This window comes from Mytilus edulis, unplaced genomic scaffold (assembly GCF_963676685.1).
Source record: "Mytilus edulis unplaced genomic scaffold, xbMytEdul2.2 SCAFFOLD_776, whole genome shotgun sequence".
NCBI lineage: Eukaryota > Metazoa > Mollusca > Bivalvia > Mytilida > Mytilidae > Mytilus > Mytilus edulis.
This window is the reverse complement of record NW_027267654.1, coordinates 1-10232: the sequence shown is the minus strand read 5'-3', so window position 1 is coordinate 10232 and position 10232 is coordinate 1. Positions and strand designations below refer to the sequence as shown.

Genomic DNA, 10232 nt, shown 5'->3' with positions numbered 1-10232 from the left:
TAACGGTACCAATTTTCTTGCACCAGATGCGCATATTTCGACAATACATGTCTCTTCAGTGATGCTCGCGGCCAAAATATTTGAAATCCAAAGCTTACATAAAAGATGAAGAGCTATAATCCAAAAGGTCCAAAAAGTATAGCCAAATCCGTGAAAGGAATCAGAGCTTTGCATGAGGGAGATACATTCCTTAATTTATAATAATTTCTTTCATTTTGTAACAGTAAATTTTAATAACACAAAAAATCCGTATTTCATGCCAGTACCGAAGTACTGGCTACTGGGGTGGTGATACCCTCGGGGACTAATAGTCCACCAGCAGAGCAGAATAACATGCATGATAGTATATAATTTTCTGATAAGTTAATAGATCATACGTTGTTGCAGTGAGTCAGGGGAGGCAATTCCCCCACTTCTTGAAGTATTTTATTGTGACGGTATACATATATAAATAACTATGTTAACAAAGTCAGAACAAGACCTACTGAAGGTGGTGTCGAATTAAGTTTATACCACATTAATAAGTGTTGGATCGGAATCAAATAGATCATTTAGTGTGATTTTTTTTACTCAAATTCAAAAACTCACTGCAACAAAGTTGTTCTATTTATATGAATAACAAGAATTGATTGACCCTTTTTTGCAATACATAACGGTAATTTAGTGTACCATCTTATTACAAGACTATTAATTTCTTGATTTTTGAAAATATAATTACTAATACAAAAAATAAGATAAAATATATATAAATTTATTTGCAAAAAGATGCTAAACACAATTGGTTGTTTTTTTTGTGTTAAAAGTTAGGGTTTTTTTTTTCTTTAATTAAGACTAAAGAGTGGTACACTGTGGTTATAAGCTCATTTCTAAACAGTATAGTATCACATGAAATATTATAAAAATCTTCCAGTTTCATGAATATATTGTTCATACATATGTAAATATCTCTGTGTTTTCATCAATATTTAAGTCTGAGTAACCCTGTAGTAGGACATCAAGATTGACATTATCAAAGTTACTTATTTTTCGAAAGAGCTCATATCTCTGATAAATGTAAAATGGACAAACATAAAAGAAATGAAAATTATCTTCTACTGGATCTCCACAGGCACATATAGAGCTGTCCGACAAATGATCACAGAAGAGATGATCTTTTAGATCACTAGCCTCATTTCTTAATTGGCAGTGGATTATATTATCTTTGCGTGAACCAGTGGAAAGGATAACAGGACGAGGACTTATGTCCTCATTCAGTTTTCTTTTAACCCCTGTAAATCTTAAAATATTTTTAACTTCTCCATCAAGTGAATTCCACTTTTCAAGAGTTTGTGGAATAAAACTGTTCTTATAGGCTGTGGTTCGACACTGAGGAGTTTTAAATTCCCTTTTTTTCTCAGACCATACTGGTCATTAGTGTTTGTATACGACAAAATATCAGCAGCAATATAATTAGGAATATCTCCAGAAATAGTTTTATGAAGAAACAATAATTTCAGTGTTTTTCTGACGTCTATTCTGGAGGGAATCCCAACCTAATTCCTTATATAATTTCCATCTAGGAGTTCCCTTTCGAAGCCCAGTTACAATTCTGGCAGCAGCTTGTTGACTCAATTAGATCTGATTCTACTTGTGTGCAGTTATCCCAAATTATGTTCCCATATTCTAAAATAGGCCTTATAAATGCAATATAAAGTCTTTCCATGCAAAGACTGTCTATCAATCTTATCATGTTTTAAATATCTCATAATATTAAGGCGTTTACAAGCTTTTGAATAAATATCCTGTATGTGACTAGAAGAATATTTGGCATTAGATGATAAGGTTATACCAAGATGTTTATGTTCTGAGACATATTCTAGAGGTGCATCATTCATGCATAGTGATGTGACATCAATAATTACTTTTTCTCGTAAAGTACATAGATTTGGGTGAAGTCCTTATCGCCATACACAGAACTAAAACACTAAGTATAACTGTGAAATAATATGGGCACGAATACAAAAAAAAGTAAAATCACATAAATACTGAACTCCGAGGAAATTTCAAACGGAAAGTCCCTTATCACTGAAAGGAAAAATCAAAACTTCGCTCAGATCAACCGAATGGATAACAACTGGCATATTCCTGACGTGGTACAGACATTTTCTTATGTAGAAAATGGTGGATTGAATCTGCTCACCTATCACTAAAAACGCACAAAAGACCTATACCGTGTTTTCATATGCTCATATTGTAATCTAAAAACAGGCTAACAAAGAGTGCCTCTAACAATTTGAAACAGCTTTTAACTAAAGTTTCACAGAACAATGCATGCTAAATGATTGGGGTGACTTTAATCTACCAGGATGAAATTGGACAAACAAAACAGTTCTTGCCAATTTTAGGAACTCAGCATGAAGAACAACATTGCCTGCTTACAGATATTCTTGATGACAATGGATTAATTCAATTATAGCACAAGAACCAACTAGAAATAAAAACACTTTGGACTTACTTATCACCAACTATCCTAGTAAAATTAAGAGACTTGATGTCATTCCCAGAATTTCAGACCATGATATTGTGTATGCAGAAATGAACGCCAATTCAATGATAACCAAACAATAGCCGAATCAAACTGTATAGAAAAGCTAAATAGGACAGCATAAAAGAGGATATGAATTTCCTTTATATCAAAATTTAAAAAAGAAAGCCTGAAAAATAAGACAAACATCATAATTATACTCCGTCCGTCCGTCATTTCGTCAGACCTGTTCTTGTCATCGCAACTCCTCTGAAATCGCACAACAGAATTTCATGAAACTTTGTAGATAATAAGGATATACTATGTAGATGTGCATATCGGCAGGAAATTAGGATTCAATTAATTTTTTTCTAGGAGTTATACCATATGAACTTAGATATTTGGCTAAAATATACTGCTACAACAATTTGTCATCGCAACACCTCTGAAACCACACAACAGAATTTCGTGAAACGTTGAAGTTGATAAGGACATACTATGTAGATGTCCATATTGACAGGAAATTAAGGTGGATTTTTTTTCTAGTAGATATATACCCTCCTTTGAACTTATAAATTTAGAATAATTATCATGACTACTGCACCACACACCAGAGTTTCATGAAACTATGTATATAATAAGCACATACTAGAAGTGTATATCGACAGGACCGTGAGTACTATTGATTTTTTTTCTAGGAGTTATGCCCGTTTGAACGTTGAATTTGCCTAAAATATCCTACTTCAATAGTTTGTCATAGCAACTCTTCTGAAACCACAACAACAGGATTATATAAACTTTGTATAGTTTATTAGTTTGGTCCTTGATAGGTAAGCTTTACTGACCTGTCAAATTCCTGCTTGAGTAATAAAAAAAACATATAAATTGGAGATTATGGATTTAATCTTTTACTTTTTACCCTAGCTGTTTAAAATTGTTTATTGTACTTCTTTAGGAATAAGTTATTTAAGTTATCAACTGTAAAATACATGTAATATTTACAAAATTACAAAATTAAATCAGTATGTCATTTAAGTATGCACAAAAAAAATTTGACCAATACATAGAGGACATAATATGTTAATGTACATATCCACAAGAAAATTCTTATCAGTTGACTTTTGTAGAGTTATGAGTCTTTGAACTTAGGAATCTGGTAGAATTTTGTTTGTCCAGTGACAATGTGAGAGTGGGGTATGTGAGCGTGCTCACAAAGGTTCCTTAATTTATAAATGTAGTTTGTAACTTGTATTTATAACTCAGTATTCCCTTGGAAAAAGAGAACCTAGCTTTAAGTCTTTACAAATGTCTTCATGATGATGTCGTGTTCAAGTTATGTTAACAGGAAATTTTGTTGAATATTTATAAACACTTACAGCAAAATTTCGCGAGGGCTTTCTTTTTTATCCTCATAAATGAATATAGATAATTTCCCATGTCTGAATTTGGACGTAATCTCCAAGTTGTATAGTAGATTGTGAAAAAATCTTTACCGTGAGTGTTTTTATTGAACAAACAGAAAAGAGGTCGTAGATACCAAGGAATTAAAGAGTAATGATTTATTTGGTTTACTGATATGATTATCCTGTTTTAATGAACATCTTTTGAAGTGCATGACATGTATTCGACTCATTTTGTATCAAGTTCATTTGATCATGTGTATGCCGTAATAAATGCAGTCATAAAATGAAGAAAAAAAACTTATTTCTTATTTCCAGTCTATTTTTATCGAGTTATTGTCAGAAACATTAACATCTCAACTTTTGTTATTAATGTAAATTCATGTTCTCAGTCTTGGTTGGTGTACTACTTTTCCGATTTAGGGTTTAAGGGGGTTGTGATCCGTTATTAAATAGTAGAATTTTGGTTATAAGTTATATTTTTCTGCAGTAAATTAACAATGAAAAAAATATATAAAACGTTGTTTCGTTGAAAAAATAATAAGCATACTAATTAATCTTACAATGGAAGACGAAGTGATTCATAAATAAAAAATATATGGTATCATTTTTATTTATTTTTCTATCCCGCATCAATGTTTATTTATCAATATGTAAGGTCACGAAGGCGTTTTAATAAATGAATTAATCAACAACGTCACAAAACACTTGCTAATGGGATGGGTCAGGTGCTCGATAAGGAAGATGGTCAAAGTATATTTGGGAAAACATGACTAAAATCAAATATCTACCATGGATACATTTATATCTGATAGAGAAGTAATGGCAGAAGAGGCTGATGATGCCATTTCAGTCGTTGACGTATACGACCAAGCCGCGTCAATTGGCAAAGAATTCGAAAGAATGATAGAAACATTCGGTGTCGAAGCAGTAACAGATTTGATGCCAAAAGTTATCAAAGCATTAGAAAATTTAGAATCATTAGCAGCTAGATATGAACGTGAGAATACAGAAATAACGGAACTCAGGACAACAATTCAAAAATTGGAATCTGAAAAAAACGAAAAGGCACAAGAAAGAATGAAATATGAAGAGGTTAATGTTTGTTCTTAAAACTTGTACAAATGACAATGTTTTATGTCTTTTCTTTTGCATGTTTCTTATTTTTCATTTTATTTGTTAATCAAAAAATTAGGAAAGTAAGATGAAAGTATGTTTTTTGTTAATTGCACTTATTTGAGACTGTTTAGTACAATTCTTATGCCAGTATTTATTGTAGGAATCAATAATTATAATATTATGCAGTGTATTGATCAATATCTTTACAGTGATTAATTCAAAACTTTAAAGCAAACACAGCAATTCTATTGATAAATTTAATTAATTTTGTGTAAATACTAAATAACGTCAAAAAATGATCTGTACATGTCAGCGCAATAAAATAACATTAATGAAACAGCATGAGCTACATGTAAATGTATAATATGAAGCTTATACATGTTATAAGTCTTAAGTTTCTTCAACAGACTTCTAATCATCATGGAGGCTATTGAGAATTATAACAAGTAAAAATAAGAGCTTATATTCAGGACATGACCATCAAAATAAAACCACATTATTTAAATGTCACAAAAGCATAAAAATTATAATCATGATAATCAAACCAAAACAATTGATCATGAGGAAGATACAAATTAAAATTTACAGTAAAAGATTAAGAGCCATAAAGCAGATTTAATATAATAAGTTAAAAATAGGATTTTTATTATATTCCTGTTGGTCTCCAGAAAAGAGAATAATGGGTAAAAAGTATAGAATTCAGATTATATGTGTGGAAAATGACATTAAATTAGAAAAAACAGATTTACACATACATGATAACCCTAACCATAGGGCTTTCTCGTTGATATTGATCTATCATGATCATGTCAAATGTACGAATGCTGCTTGCATATGTGTGGTTCCATGAATACATTACATCATATTTAATTTCAGATTCTAATCTGAATTTAGCTAAAAGTTGAAAACACCAGTACAAAAATATGTACATGTAATAATAGTATAATAGAACTTTTGATTGAAATGTGAAAAAATAAGGCACTTTCTATGTTGTGTCATGTGTGCTGTTGTTGTTTGTCTTTTTTCATTTTTAGCCATGGCGTTGTCAGTTAGTTTTAGATTTATGAGTTTGACTGTCCCTTGGTATCTTTCGTCCCGCTTTTAGTTAAAAACTGGTATCAAAGTGTTTTAAACATGTCTTAATTTGAAAAAGAACGATTATTGAGTGATTAACTTGACTCAAAATGTAATGTGTTATGACCTAATATGACACCATGTTATAGACCTTCAGCTGTGTTGTTTGATAATATTGTCTGTTATTGACTTTCTGATGATTACCTCAAAACTTGGTATTATTAATATCATGGATATTGCTATTATTAGGAGCTTGAACAGATAGAAGAAAACTGGCACAGAGAGACAAAAGACCTATATAATTCTATTAATAGATTAGAAATTGACAACAGAAGGTTAAAAGAACATCTACAAAACCAGACTGTAGCTGTAAAGGAGGAAGTAGCTGCTGTAACTAAACGTTAGTAAATGTTTGATGTGTAACCATGGTGACCAGGAACAGAATTTGTAGGACGAATACATTGGCAAAATTTTTCCCTATTATTCTCCTTCAGAAGTGACCAAACCTACATGAGAAATATTAAATCATTTCTAAAAAGTTTTTTTTGAAAATTGGACAACAGGTTCAATGTCAACATATAAGTCCAGCAGGTTTTTTTATTAAATATTTTATTAAATTAAAAAGGAAAAAAGTGTCAATTAAGGCAATTATTCTTTAAAATGTAATTATCAAATAACAAGGTTGGGAAGACATTTGAAAGCACTTCGGACGCAATAAATTATTAAACGTGTTGTTTTATATTTTGAAATGTTGTTTACTTTTTATTGGCTATTAATTTGCAGATAGCCGGGCTCGCTGCCAGGCAAATAAGATGAAGATCATTAAGAGTTAATTAAAATTTAATTTGATATCATGAAAATATTGCTTAAATATGATGAAAAAAAATAAGAAATGCTGGCTGTACTTTCAGAAACTGAGGAAAAAGAAATTGAAGTTCTGATGAAATTAAAAGATACTGTTGACAAGCAGAGAGATGATCTAAGGAAACAGAAAAGAGACCTGAGTCAGAAAAGTATAGATTGTGAAGCAGTAAGAATATCTCTCAATAATTTGAAATTGTATTCCTTTTGTGAAATTCTTGTTGTCAATATATATATAGCTAGAGTATGGCAAATAAAAGTAACAATTTATCTTGATGTCTTAATATGAAAGATTATATTGTTGTAAATATTATGTAGAATTCTGAGCATTCATCAATGAACACAATCTTTGTAGAAAGTAACATGATTTATTAATATTTCACTACATGTATCATACAGATGTCACAAAGTTCACTTAAAATACAAAACACACTGCATACACTGACAGTTTTAACCATTCCAGCTATTCTGTTTATTTGTCAACATCTCTCTCCTCTCACATCACTATCTAACAACGTCAAAATATGGGGAACAATGTTAACACTGTATTGCTTAATCGCAGAACTGTAGACAAAGTCACAGTCACAACACAATAATAAAATCTGTTTTGACAAAATATAAGTCTTTAAACAAGGGGTAATTGTATCTAAGATTCTAAGACACAAATTGTCAATTTGATAGTCACAAATTGAGTGCTTGCATTGCATTAGTTGCTAGTAAAGGGATTTTTGTGACCATTCAATCAAAAACTGATAATTATCATAACTCACTAACTGTGAATCTAAAAATACAATATTGTATTTATATGAAGAGTGAAATAATTAAGCAAGATCAGACGCATGTTTACTTCACCAACATATTATTTTACATTTTAGCTACAGACGCAATTAGAACAAGTTGTGAAAGTAAACACAGAACTTCGTAAGAAAAACACAACACATAAAAAACAATCTAGAACTTTGTTAGAAGAAAAGAGTGAGTTAGAGGCTCAGCTTGTAGATAAAGAACAACAAATTAATCAGATACAGGAAATAATGAGAGATCAAGAGTCTCAGGAAGAAGATCGAGTAGACACGCCCACTCAGGAAAAGCCCAACCCACTGAGAGAAGTCGTGAGTATATACATGTAGAACATCTTCACAAGGGTGTTTACTTAATTAGGTATGTTGTTTCTTTGGATCAACAGTATCACCAATCTGTAAAAAGTGTATTATTAGATCCGTTTAAGGAAAAGCAATCAAAGTTCTTTTTTAACTTTCAGTAATCTTGATATGTTAAAGGAATTCATTGAAAAACATGTACATTCCAAAACAATCTGAAAATTCTCTGTAATTATTGAACTTGTCAAAATAAAATTGAGAATGGAAATGGGGAATGTGTCAAAGAGACAACAACCTGGCCAAAGGACAGAAAACAGCCAAAGGCCACCAATCGGTCTTCAACACAGCGAAGAAAATCTGACACCCAGAGGAGGGCTCCAGCTGGCGTCCAAACAAAAATGTGTTATAATTCAGTGAATATGTATGTCAGTCACACTAAACTACAAAACATATAAATGAATTAAAATCAATATTCAAGACTAACAAAATTCAGAGGCTCCATACTTGTGAGCTAAATTAGAGCAGTATTATGTCTCAAAGGGGTTTAATCTAGGTAGAATTTTCTGCATTTTTCAAAAGTATTTTTTCATACTATTTCTGTAGGAAGTAGATGAAGAGCCACATCAAAAGAACTTACATGAAGATATTATTGAACATTCCGTAGACAATTTCATTCCAAATGATGAACCTACTGACGAAAGTTTTGAAAAATTACAACAAAAACTTAGTATGGTTGGCAAAATGGTGATTGACTTAAAAGATCCAAACCGTCCACGATTTACATTAAATGAATTACGAACTGTTTTATTGGAGAGAAATGAACTTAAAACAAAACTTATAGCCGTAGAGGAAGAATTAGCTGATTATAAACCAAAGTAAGTGATTAGCCTTTAGTTGTTAATACTTTGGAAGATTCAGATATGCTTAAATTGTGATGTTCATGTATGATGGTCATGATGGTCAGCTACATAGAAATAGATCTATTCCACAGGGTTCTCATTTAGGAATTTGAAGGTGAGTCCAGGCCTGGGACTCATCATTTTTGGCTTTGGTGTGTCCAAAAGTTAGAAGGTGAAATTTTATTGCTATATCCTTTATTATTTCAGTCCCTATCAAAAAATAAAGCAAGGCAATGACAATGTTTTTGACTGTTTAAAGCTTTTGTCACAAAATGATATAATTTGTGCTCAGTTGATCCACAATATTTTACAATCTTGATGCATTTTTGGACTCGCAAGTTTTGAAAATGATGAGTTTAAGACAGATTTTGATTTGATAATATTGCCTTTGTGAGAACTTTGTATTCAAATGTGTGCATAAAGATATATTTATGTTGTGTTTACTTAGCTTGACTAGGCTAGATATTATTGTTTTGCTTGAAATGACTAAATATTATCCAATTATGGTAGCAATATTGTATTGTGATCAATTATATAATAAAGTATGTGAATATTGTATCATATTAAATTAAAACCATTGAAGAAATAAGAACTACACATGAAAATCTATGGAAAGCTTATATAATTTTCCAATCTCTATTGCTATATTTCTTACATGTACAACCATTTTTAGCTTATGACTAAATAATCAGTGATTTTCAATACATGTATTATGAAACTAAAGATCAGGATGAATTTTAACATTCCAGATACATTTACCATTTATATATTTAATGCTGTATAAGATTTAAGTAAGTTTTTTTTTTAAACTTCTAAACTTTTTAAAATGCCATTGTTACAATTGAACATCCAGGAGACAAAGAGTTAAGAAAAAAGGGTATGTCAAGTGTAAGAACTGACAATTATATGAATGTTAATCTTAGATATAAAGCATGACAGTTTTACCCAGAATGCTTTTCTGCTTTTAAAATCAAGCATGCTACTTTTACAAGAAAGTCCAGTATTGTAGTGTCCTTAAACATGCATTAGATTCTGTACAAAGTTGTGCTTGTATCTTCTTTCTATTAGATTTTGCTAACCAGTCTTTGCTTGTATTTTCTCTCTATTAGACCTGCTAACCAGTTAATGACCAGTTTTGCATCAGAAGGGGATAGTGCTGATGACACAAAGTCAAAGTAAGTTTCAAAAAATGTATTCAGCTATCAGAAGTGAAAAGATTGTGGCAAATAATTTCAGTTTAAAACTGATAACTAGGTAAATAATGACCACAGTTGAA

General features: G+C 31.0%; 1 protein-coding gene across 1 annotated transcript; it reads left to right on the top strand.

The window, feature by feature from the left end:
- Positions 1–4598: 4598 nt before the first annotated feature.
- LOC139505723 (RILP-like protein 1) lies at positions 4599–10131 on the top strand (the record flags this gene model as incomplete). Its single annotated transcript, XM_071295200.1, is given in 6 exon segments — positions 4599–4998; positions 6346–6496; positions 7008–7126; positions 7833–8069; positions 8661–8932; positions 10066–10131. Coding segments are annotated over 6 exon segments (1148 nt in total), but the record flags the coding sequence as incomplete, so codon positions are not given.
- Between the last annotated feature and the right edge of the window lie 101 nt (positions 10132–10232).